Raw genomic sequence first — 12,140 nt, forward strand, 5'->3', positions numbered from 1 at the left:
AGGCTTATAATTATTATATAATTATCTGAACGAGAGGTCAATTCAGAATTATCTGTAGGAGAATTTAATGCCTAAGAAATGGTAAGGAATGCAAATATATAAATATGATGCTATTGATGTACAATCAAGTTCAGTTTTGTCTTCAGTCCAACAAAAGTGGTCCATAACAATGATAGCAATCAGATCCTCATAAAAATTAGATTCGTGTATAAGGCCTTCCTAAGGCATGTTTCTATGCTTTTCAGGCTTGGGGAATTTGTGTGAGTGGATTTTTATTAGCATTATGGTCACCTTGATAAAAACATAATGACAATTATAGCAGATTCTGTTTCCATAACCACACACAATGAGCCAGGATAATCCATAAAGAAATGCAGTAGGAAGTAGGGCTTCTGAAATAAGCTTTAGGTAACACTAGTTGGCAAGTACTGGATTCCATCAATGCTAAATTGCATTTTCAAAACAAACTTAATATTTTTATTTGAGAAAGAATATTTTTTCATATTTCTTATTTAAAAAATTTATTTTTCATTTTATATACTAACCCCAGAGAAAGAATCTTAAAACTAATTGTTGATTGGTATTGGTTTGAGGATGTTTTGTCTTACTGTTATACAAAACAAAGATGCCTTTAAGGCTTAGCTTTACACTGCAGGTGGCCTGCAGGAAGAAAATGGAAAGACGTTGGCATGACTAGCAGATCTTAGGTTTCTCCATGACTCCCCAGAGGGACACAGACAAAGTGAACGCTGTTCTGTGAACTCCATCCTCAGCTAATTCATATGACCAAGTGTATGAGAAAACTTCAGTGACAAACCTTACCCAAACCGTGCTGGGGGCATGACATTGTTTAAAATCCCTGCAGATCCTTACCTAGGCTCAAAGGCATCGTCTTTTACAACACATTCTTTCTTCTCAGGCACACTTCTCCAGGTCCTAGGATCAGCCAGATCCACCAAAGCTTTGGCATTTAGCAAACCAAATCCAAACCGACTGTTCACCATCAAGCCTGCACCATTCTTTTTCCAACCTGGGTTATTGGCCAATGGGTCATACTCAGAGGTCCAGACAACCAAATGCTGCATGTCTCTCCAGGTGAGATTTGGGCTAGAGAGAAAGTGACCCAAAGTATCTTTTAGGGATAAAATAAAGTACTATTATAAATTCAAGTGCTAAGAATAAACATTTCCTTCTAGGGATTATTAAATACCTTTTGTAAATATATATTCTATTGTTTAATGCTACGTTCTTTTATTTAGAACTCAATATAATACTAAAAATTTTTACCTAGAGTATTCAAGTTAAACTCTTACTGTCAATAAAATTCAACCTCAAGCACTGTTGACGTGAGAAATTTTGTTCCGGACTCTAGATATTTGTATTTATCTAAAGCAATTTCTTTTGTTTTTTATTTAATTTTTATTGATTCTTTGGTAATTTCACACCGTGTATCCTAATTCTGCTCATTTCCCAGTCCCTGCATATCTCTCTCTCACTGCTGTAGCATCCTCTCAAAAGAAAATTTAAAAACATATTAATTTAAAATGGACCAAAGTAAACAAACAAACAAGAAACCAACATCTCTCATCCGTCTTTCCCACCTCTCCGACACCTCTTCATCTAAGTGTCATTGAGAACTATAATGTGTCATGCAGTATCTTGCCTTCTTTTTTTTTTAATGTAGTCAGAGCTCTATATTCCTGGGTTCCACATACTTATGATTCAAACAAACACCGATCAAAAATATTTCAAAAGAAAAATTTTCATATGTACTGTTGTGTATATACTTTTCCTTGTTACCTTTCTTTAAACAGTGCCATGCAACATAGGCTTTACATTGTATTACGTATTGTAAGTAATTTGAAAATTACTTAAAATATATGAGGTGTGCATACATTGTTTACAGTTACTATATTATTTCATATAAGAGACTTGAGCCTTGTAGAACATGATCCTAAATCTGATCCTTGGCAGATAATGAGGGATGAAAATAAATGAAAGTTATCAATAAACTCTTGGCTTCATGAGATTAGTCTTGAAAGGTACTATGCTAAATATTATTAGAATATTCAAGGAGGTGGTTCTGGTTCTTCAGAAATGTGCAGTGCAGTTAAAAAGCCTTTTATGTAACTTTCTATGCTGAATGCTGCATTTATAACTTAATGTACTATGAAAGCCTGGAGAATATCTTTTCTGGGAAGATGTATGTGAGGTGAACTTTGAAGGGTTAGTAGAGCTTCTGAAAGGGAGTCCATGGCAACAGGAGCAGAAGTAGCATGATGTGGGAGAACAGCTGGGGCCAGATTACAATCTGTATGCTATAGCAGAGAAGAGACAATGAGGTGAGCTGAGTCAGAAGCCTGAAGATGCTGAATGTCATAGAGTCAGCTTCAATTTTATCATATAGACAGTGGGAATTATTCTGGACTTTTGTTTAAGAATATGGTGACATTTGATGTTTTAGTAAAATTACTTTGTCAATAATATGTTAACGTTGGAGACTCAAAGTTTTACAACAGGTTGAGACCTTCCTTGACTACCCTGATGAGATGTCCAGCTCTTCCCAACATGCTCCTGGAGGTCATACCATGCTCTGATGTTTCTCTTTTCTCCATATTACTACATACTGGTCCACTCATCTGTTTTGTGTCTTATTTTCAGTTGCTTTAGCAAGGATTTAGCCACAAGGACTGAAAACTTATTACCTCATTCTATCATGTTCAGAAAATACACAGAAGAACACCAGGCACAAGAGTATATGGATTGGCAAACAAGTAGGGGCACCTCACATCAAGCCTGTTGATCTGGCTGCTACCCCCAACAGCTGCTTGGTGGAAGGAGAGAGAACGGACTCTTGCAAGGTATCCTCTGACCTCCACAGGTGTGTCCTCTGTAGCAAAGAGAATTCCATAAATGTTCTGGGGGTTTGTTCCCTGAAGGCTTTGAGCAATATTGATGGTTTATTTCTGTTTCTCTCAACTTTAATAAAGTCAGAGGTTCATCTTTTTATTGACTATCTGCAAAGGTGTGGTAGGATCCAATGATTCTCTTGAGAATTTTTCTTTCCTATTAAAAGTGTTCTGATTTGCCTTTGAAGACTAAGAAGATTATCTATCTGCAAGCTTTCTTAGATATGCTTAATACATACTAATCATGGTACCACAAATATTTATGCAGAGAACTTCTTTCTCCTGAATTTGCTTATTTGGTACTCTACTGGACAATCCCATAATCACAGATGGATGAAGTCATAGAATACAATTCTTAAGAGTAGAGTATTAATTCCCAAAGCTTGATTAAAGTACCCCTAGCATTAAAATGCCTTGGATGAACACAGAGCTTCTAGAATATACTCTTTAGAATCTGGGTCTGTAGCAATTGGGAAAGAGCATGGAAATAATTTGCCCTGAGGGATTCTGTACTCAAGGGTTACTGCCTAGGGAAGGAAAGTCTTGCTTTATAGATTATTTCAGCCTGAAATGATTCTTTCTCCTTCCCTTTCTTCTCCAGTCTCCTAGCTCTTCCTCATAAGTACAGTAAGGTGTCTGAGACTTCAGCCTTTTATGGAAACTACATGTTATTCACATCAGCCTCCTTTGTTTGGTGGGATGATTGGATTCCATTCAACACTCTTCTCCCTGTCAGAGCTGTCAGGAACAGCATAGGGCAGACAGGCCTGAGTTTACATCTTTTTGTGAGATACTAATCACATATTTCCACCCCTCTAAGTCTCAATTTCTTCATTTATAAAATGTGACTGCTAGTTTCTATATTATAAACATAAGGATTAGAAATAACATTGTATGTAAAAGTTTAGCACATTGTCTGGCCCACAATAAGAACATAATAAGCACTGAATGCCATTCTTGATAAGTTTAATCAAAAGTCATTCATTCTCTCTGGCTGTTTCTTAGGTGATGATGAGTGTTTGAATGATTCAGTCTAGAGTGACTATGTAGAGAGAAGTAAGGAGAGAGAGAGAGAGAGAGAGAGAGAGAGAGAGAGAGAGAGAGAGAGAGAGAGTCTTGAATAGGTCATTGAATAGGGTTCATGCAATTGAGAACAGACATCTCAACAATTTTTATATACTTTAGCAGGATAGATACAAGAGCTTAGACAGATATGTTCGTTGTACCAATAACTAGAATCAAAATTCGGGAAAGTAAAATTGTATGTTCTGCTCCTGGATGATCACAAACTACTAATGTTTTAATCATGAAAATGATATTGATCTTCCAGAACCCACAAGCCAGTGCCCATAAAATTCTCTATATATCTTCCCAAATAATTCTGCATTTAGGGAGCAAAAATATTGGCAGACTACTTAGTAACTAGGCATGGATTTTACAGCAATGATGCCCCTCCTTTAGGCAAAGCTCACTAGTGGTAAATAAGACTAATTAGACTAGATAATTTTTAGACAGTTTCCCTCCCATGTAGGTATAAAGGTTCAGAAATTTTAAAATCTCAGTTCTGGGGCTGGAGAGATGTCTCCATGGGTTTTGAGCATTTGCTGTTGATGTGGGAGTGTCATATATCAATCTGTTGATTTCATTGGTTAATTAAATAAAGAAACTGCTTGCCCTGATAGGTTAAAACATAGGTGGTAGGAGTAAACAGGAGGAAGAGGAAGTGAGGTAAGACTTCTCAGACAGACGCGAGATAGCTCTGCTCTCAGAGACACACGCGATGAAGCTCCGACTCAGGATGAATGTAGGCTAGAATCTTCCCGGTAAGCGCACCTTGGGGTGCTTACACACATTATTAGAAATGGGCTAGTCCAGGTGCGAGAGTTAGCCGAGAAGAGGCTAGATATAATGGGCAAGCAGTGTTTAAAAGAATACAATTTGTGTGTTGTTATTTTGGGCATGAGCTAGCAGGCAGCAGGGGTGCTGGGGACGCAGCCCCACTGCTCCTATTTCAACATGCTGTTCTTGCAGAGGACCTGAGTTGATTCCCAGCACAGAACAGGTTATAGGCAACTCCAATTACCTGTAACTCCAGTTCCAGGGGATATGATGCTCTCTTCTAAGATGCAGAGGCATTGCAGGCATGTAGTGGGCACACATGCATTCATATAAATAAAAAGTAAACTTCTAGTTCTTACATAAAAATTAACACTGTAAGGTTTTTATGTTATAAAAACACTGTAAACCAAAATGGGCTTGGATTGGTGTACTGTATTTGTATGCATCTGATAGACAGTGAATAGAGAAGGGAAAAAGCCCAACTTAAACATCTCTCCAGTTCTTCCCAATAGACACTAGATAGGAGCCTGGACAGGGGTCATGCCCGGTCTCATTGCTGATACCCAGAAATTCCACCTTCATCTCTTCAGGGAGCCCCAGGGGAACCAGAGCTTCACCAGACTCCTTTGAACAAAGACTCAGCTGCTCAGAACTCCTGCGGGTGCTTTGGAAGGCAGCATGTCTGTTCCTATGAGTCTAGTCTGCAAATATATGGGAGGCGGTTACACTTCTTCCAGCTCGGTTAACCTCTTGTCACCAAGCATCAGAAGGCAGGAACAAGGAGAAAAACGCTGTGGAAGCATGTATGGGGTAAATATGCTCTGCATTTCCCCTTCTGTTTTAAGTGTCAGAATGTTGAACAGCTCTTAATAAGCAAAGATGTTGCTAAATCCATTTTTTAAAAATCATATACTAAAATAAAGACCTGAGGGACTTAGAAGTTAGGTGCGGTAAAGGAGATACAATAAACACAAATAATTTGAGTCTAATTTTGGTTTATGAGATGTTTTAAAGAAAGAAACTCTAGAGAAATAGACCAGCACACATAGCTGATTACTTATTAGCTTCATTACACTACACTACCTATGAGTAAACAGAAGGTAAATGCTAAACTGATAAAATAGTAATGGACCTTTGGAGCCCAGGTCATAAAACAAAGCCAGGACCATAAAGAGGCTGTAACAGGGCAACTGGTCAAATTTCTGAACTTCATCAATAATGACTCAAGTATTAAACAGGACACCATTTCCTCTACACAGCAAGCACTTTAAAGGTGAACACTGGTAGTATTTTAGAAATTGGCAGTTTCTCTACTCCTGGTGAGACAATAGCATGATATGGTCTTTCAATGCAACAACTTGTCAATATGATTCAAAATCATTGAAGCACAGCTTTTCTTTGGCTCAGAATTCCCAATTCTGTGTGCTTGCCTTAAGGACCATATCAGAAATGCCAGTATTTATAGAAACATGATTGGATGGTTTTACCAAAATTTGTATTTATAGTCTGTAGTAGTATGAAAAGGTAAAGTCCTGTTGTTAATTACCATGTCTTATCTAGTTACATGAGCTCCAGAATGAAGGCTTAATAATCTGAAGAAAGCATTCTTGATCTCAGCGTCACTCCTAGGAAATGATTTAAACAGAATTCTGCCTGATAAGACAGGCTTATTGTCCAAGAGGAGGACTAGGAGAAAACATAAATTTAGAAAGCCAAGGAACATTGACTTAAATGTGAGTCAATATCTCTAATATATTATAGATTTTTAAATATTAGAAAATAATTTAAAATAAGAAATATATATATTTAAATCTATACTAAGATGTCAAAAATGAAAATTTCAAAGTGGCACGATTTATCTGGATTTTGTTGTTGTTGTTCCTGTTTTTGCAGTTGTCCAAAATTTCTCCTATAACCATATATTCAGAAAGCAGAAGCTGACCAGAATTGGGAGCCTTACTTTGCTTCCAAGGCCAGCGCGAAGATGCCAGCAGCCAGAGGTGCAGAGGCTGAGGTGCCTGTGTGGGTCTCTGTGCACTCATCATGCAGGTCTGCGCTTGTCTGAAAGAAGAAAGGCAGAGACATGAGGAGCACAGGAGGAGCGACGGTGCCGGAGTCTGCATCTGCTGTGACCAAGAAGCCCAAGATTCCATTCTCCACTTCCTCCTCTCAAGCACCAGCAACTGGATGTTTGCCATCCGCTGATATTTTAGTTCACTCGCCTCTATATGCAACTTGTCTGTAATTCTGGCAGTGAGCTGCCTTTTCTGAGAATGAAGTACTCCCACTATGAATATTTTCTCTTCTGAGATTCCTAAACGAAATGTGTCTATAAAAAAGGAAATGTTTCTAAGTCACTATGAATCATCCCAGCCCATTAATCATCAGGTCCATTGTGCACGGTCTGACATATTTAGAAATTATAACTCAAACAACATTCCCTCTGGCCTTCAGATTGACATCTATCTGCCTCTGTCACACAAGAATATAAAGACATCTTGATCAAAGCTCTTTGAACAAAACTTACTTAGAATAAATTTCGCATTAACTTTAAATTTGATTGGAAAGCTATGAGTTAATGTCTTCTGCCTTTAGATGGTCAGATTTAAAAATTAATCCACATGTGGTTCAGAATATAAAACTACTGTATATTAGATGTGACCCATGGTCACATTATATGGTCTTCTCATTAGCAGAATGGGATTCATATTTCCAGACTCAGTCTGAGACATAAATAAGAGCCTGCTTTGTGAAAGTATTTGAAAACAGTATTATTGTATGTAAGGAACTATGCAGGCTAACTTTAGGATAATAAAGAAGTTACTGAGATAAATCAGAAATACCAAAAAGCCTTCCAGTCATCTCCTGGCTGAACAAGCATGGGGACCAAGGGATTACTAAGCAGACACCCACCCAGGCTTCAGTGTCTTTGTGTTAGCTAGAGATCTCAGTGTGTGGGAGGGAGGTGTAAAAAAATAATTTGTTCTATTAGCACCTCCTTCGGCTTTCTACTTAGCAACCTTGAATTTCTCACGTTATAGTGGCTCTGCTTCTCAGAGAGCTGCGGAAGTCAAGATGCCCTTTATACCTGTTGACGCAAATAAGCCCCCAGAGATGACTATGTGGAGGAAAAGGGTTACGTAAGAAATAGCATTATTGCCACTGTCTCAAATAGAACTCACCATCTGTCTCTGCCAGAACTGGTTTACCTAAGGACAAATCTTCACCAAGGTGGAAATCTCTTCCCTGCTTCAGTACACTGGGTTTTGGGTGAGGGAAAGTCTATACAGTAGCAATTCTAAAATGCTTAACAGGCAATTTTAACATTTCAACTAAACAAGCCAACTCTGGATGCTGCAGAAATAGCAACAGCTAGAGGCTCTGACACCCATGGACAGATGTCTGATATGTTCCTTTGTAAAGCTATAAAGTCTGCCTACCATAAAGAACCTTTGAGTAGAATGTCACAGTCTATTATTCAAGTAACTGAACATATGGCATGAGAGGGAGGCCAACACCTTTTAGTGGAGACTAAACAGCTCTGTTGCCTAAAGTAGGTACAGAAAAGGAGAAATAAAACACTCATCCATCGTGTGCAAACCAGACATTAGTGCTGGTGATCTTTTCAGGGCTGTTAGTGGGAATTGTTCATATATCCCAGGACCCTCATTCCCAGAAGAGTAGACAAAGACAGAGCCCTTACTTTGTTTCCCCCAAAAGACAGAATGTATAATACTATCTATCATAATCTATTGGGATTACTGGCAACCAGTCCCTAGACCTGGTCATTATTAACTAGGTCACATGCTGCTAATTTATTGAGGTTAGGATCTACACGTTTTATTGAGTGGATTCTATGTCCAGAGTTAAAATTGAGGCTTTAAAAGTTTAAATTTAAAGTGTTCATCTCTGTTCTCAACGCCACCAAACAGTTCTTCATCATTATGCCCTTGAAGGGAAATCCAATAATTGTTCATGACTCATGGAAGTGAAGGCACAGGCTTGCGTGGGCTGGAGGAGATTGAAGCCTATAACTCCCTGTGCTGTTCCCTGAAGGCTGAGGAGTTCACCGCAGGCAAAATTGAGACTGTTATTTTTTCATGTAGGTCATCTTTTCTCAAGCGATATCACCAGTGTACAGTCTATGCTTTTATCATTTGCTAACAGTCAAGTCAGACTATATCCCTGTTATTAAAGGATCACAAAGCACAGAATGATGAAGCCCTATGACCCTGAAATCTCCTTCTAGGCTGTTACCAGAGATGCATCAGACAAGCGGAAAAGGCCTTTGGAGTGTCTGCTGTATGTAATGACAGGTTTTGCGGCTTCTCTGAGCTGAATTTTAAAAAAAATGACAGGGAAGATCATCTTGGCAGAAGTGCTATTATCCCTGGAGAGAAACTTCTCAATATATGTCAATCTTTCAAGTGAGTAAGCTCGAGTCTCCCCAACAGAGACATCAAGCTGAAGCAAATCAATTTCACCAAAGGTCAGGGAAGAGGATTGTTCTGAAAGCCTGCCTTGATCTGGAAGAGATATAGAAACAAAAGCAATCTGAAACATACTATTCGCTGGTCTGTGTAATCACCGCTGCTGTAGGAGGTGGCCAGTGTGGAGGAGCATTTCTCTGCATACCAGGGTGACAGGCCTTGCTGGGAGGCGCTGCTGATAGAGATGGTGTAAATGCTGTCTGTGTAGCCATCACAGTCACAATTATCTCCCTGACGACCTCCATTCCCAGAGGCCCAAACAAAGATGGAGCCCTTCCCTTGTCTCCCCTAAAAGAAAAGACAAAATATAAATCAAACGATCATCATCTATTGTGGTTACTGACAAGACCACAAAACTACCAGAAAATACATGTAGAATGTTCTCAGAGACAATTCTTTGAAATCTGTCTTGAATTTCAGGGTCTTGAGGGTCAACGTCAGGCTGTATATTAGAGAACAGAACCAGAGTGTCCTGGCCAGTCTCTAGTTTTTACGGTCCTCTCTGCAGTGGGGTCCAGCAAGGCTTTTTCTTTCTTCTTTATTAATCTGGCCTTTAGCACAAGAACTATAATTCTCCTCACTCTTTTCTTGGCTATGTCACTCTCCTTGAATCTTTGAACTTCCTCTATTTCTGCTTGAATCGTCTGACTGATAGAATGACAAAATCAGGCATTATTCAGATCTGCCTTGCAGCTGCATTAAAAGACTCTGGATTGAATGAAACTCGTCAAGGCCACTTTTCTGTGATTTTTCAATTGGTGCTCTCCAAAGTATCTACTTTTGTCTCATCCTGCTTGGTTCAAGGTCTTAGAATCTGTCCAATAATGCAGTAAACTCAAGCGAAAGAGCAGCATCGGATGGGTGAGAGGAGTCCAGGTGCAAGTGCAATGTGGACAACAGCTGTTGCTGCATTCAAGCATGCGTTCTCACAGCACCTGGAAGAAGTCTGGGTTAGAGATGACTCAGCACGTGTGCATGTGTATGGGGTCATGTATGTATGTGTTCAGATACCTGTGTGTGTAGCTGTACACGCACGTCCGTGGAGGCCAGACGTCGGCCTTGATTGTCATTCTTGAGATATTATCTACCTATTTCTTTTAAATAATCCATCTTGTTTGTTTAAGGCAAGGTCTCTCATCAAAGGTTGGCCAGACAGTGAACTTCAGGGATCGTTGCCTCTTTCTGCTGCCTCAGCACTAGGAGAGCAAATGTGCACTGTCCTTGGTGACTTATAACCCAGATGCTGGGGCTCCAAATCAACCACTACTTTTTCATCTGAGCCATCTACCTCACCCCCAAAATATTTCAAATGTAAATATTCTAAACATTATGAATCTCTGTGCCATGTAGTACCCAACTATGGCTCTTAATCTTGAACACCCATTGCCTGAAGAGTAATTTAGTTATTTAAGTGCAATTATACTTGTGTTTCCACAAAATTCACTGTATTTTCTGTCTAACCTAAGTGTTCTCCTCTCCTAATAGTCCCCTGCAAGTCCGAATCAAGCATCTCACCTGTTTGACACCATACTCAAATGCCTTCTGAGCTAGTCTCCCAGGCCCCTCCACAGTTTTCCCATCATCATTAGGACCCCAGCTTGCACTGTAAATATCCACATGGCCAGGGTTGAATCCAATTGAACTGGCCTCAATTGCATCAGTTACAATGCCATCCAGCATTCTTATGCCTGAGCAAAACAAAGAAGCAACACAATGAGAATGTAACAGGAATGCCAGTGTGTCCAAACAGAAAAATAAAACACCAATAATCATATTCTTAAATGATTTTCTGAAGCAAACTAAATCAAACACAAATAAGACAATAACAACAAAAAGCAAGGTTGTCCCTGGATGTTTGGAACAGCTGTGAGGCAGTTCCTAATAGCACCGAAGACACAGCCCATGCCTCTGTGAGAGGACTTTAGAGTCCATAGTAAGCACTATAAAGTAGCTGCATTTTGTTGCTATTGTTGATGATCCAAATTATCGCCCCTAATACTGAGATCAAAAGGAGTGGCATCCTTGCACAAGAGGAAATGCCATCGCTACTAGTCATTAAAAGTGTCTCCTCTTTCTCTAGCATAGGAACAAAGTGACAGATGACAGAGAGCTCTCAGAAGGAAAAAGAAACCAAACATCCCTCCCTCAACATACCTGCTCCTGACTGCCATGTGATTATGGCCCAAACTGTCATACAAAGGCCCTCATTGGAAACAGCAGACACAGAGGATCCATTTACAATGAGAAACTAACACTGGGAAGAACTGTTGTTTCTAAGCACAGATTATAAGTAACCCAGAGGTCATTCTTCTATATGCTTGTTGAGAAATATTCTTTAAAGAACATGTTGTCTTTTCTTCTTTTTAAAAAGTCTCAAGGATAAAGTCATTGCCACAGATTTTACTCCTAAAGGAGATTGTTTTTCATCAGGAGAGAGCTCTCTGTGCATTCCAACACCCTGTCACCTATTAGACTCATGAATCCAAGAGACAGAAAGGAAAACGGAATTTGAACAGGATAGACAGCTACCTGGTTTTTCCTGGCTTTGGCTTAATAATTCAGTGCACTTCACACTATTATTTACTATGGATCAGATGGGGGAATAATACATAATTCCCATGATCAGTGAATATCCTGCAGTTTTTAGAGAATTGCTTTTCTAAGCATGGTAGCATCTGCAATTCCCAGCAGTTGGATGGTAGAGGCAGAAGGATCCATAAAACAAGATCATCCTTGGCTGCACAGTGAGTTCAAGACCAGCCTAGGCTACAGACCCTATCAGAAAACAGCAACAAGATGCTTTAAATGTGTTTGAAAAAAATATTTTAGCTCTAATTCTTCATAGCTGTATGGATACCGAGGAAGCTATTCCACCTCTCTGTGTTCACTTTCATCAACTCTA

At 39.3% G+C, this 12,140-nt stretch overlaps 1 protein-coding gene across 1 annotated transcript in view; it reads right to left on the reverse strand.

Annotated features, from left to right (window-relative positions):
• Positions 1-12,140, reverse strand: part of Pcsk1 (proprotein convertase subtilisin/kexin type 1) — a 38,001-nt gene that overhangs the window by 7,710 nt on the left and 18,151 nt on the right. Inside the window, exons 7-10 of the mRNA XM_050122201.1 lie at positions 10,754-10,926; positions 9,314-9,526; positions 6,709-6,809; positions 874-1,107 (exon numbers count right to left, since the gene is read on the reverse strand). Of these exons, the coding sequence (XP_049978158.1) occupies positions 874-1,107; positions 6,709-6,809; positions 9,314-9,526; positions 10,754-10,926 (721 nt within the window). The remainder of the gene's footprint in view (positions 1-873; positions 1,108-6,708; positions 6,810-9,313; positions 9,527-10,753; positions 10,927-12,140) is intronic.

Source organism: Alexandromys fortis, unplaced genomic scaffold (assembly GCF_014885135.2).
Source record: "Alexandromys fortis isolate MF-2015 unplaced genomic scaffold, M_Fortis_MF-2015_v1.1 scaffold_163, whole genome shotgun sequence".
Taxonomy (NCBI): Eukaryota; Metazoa; Chordata; class Mammalia; order Rodentia; family Cricetidae; genus Alexandromys; species Alexandromys fortis.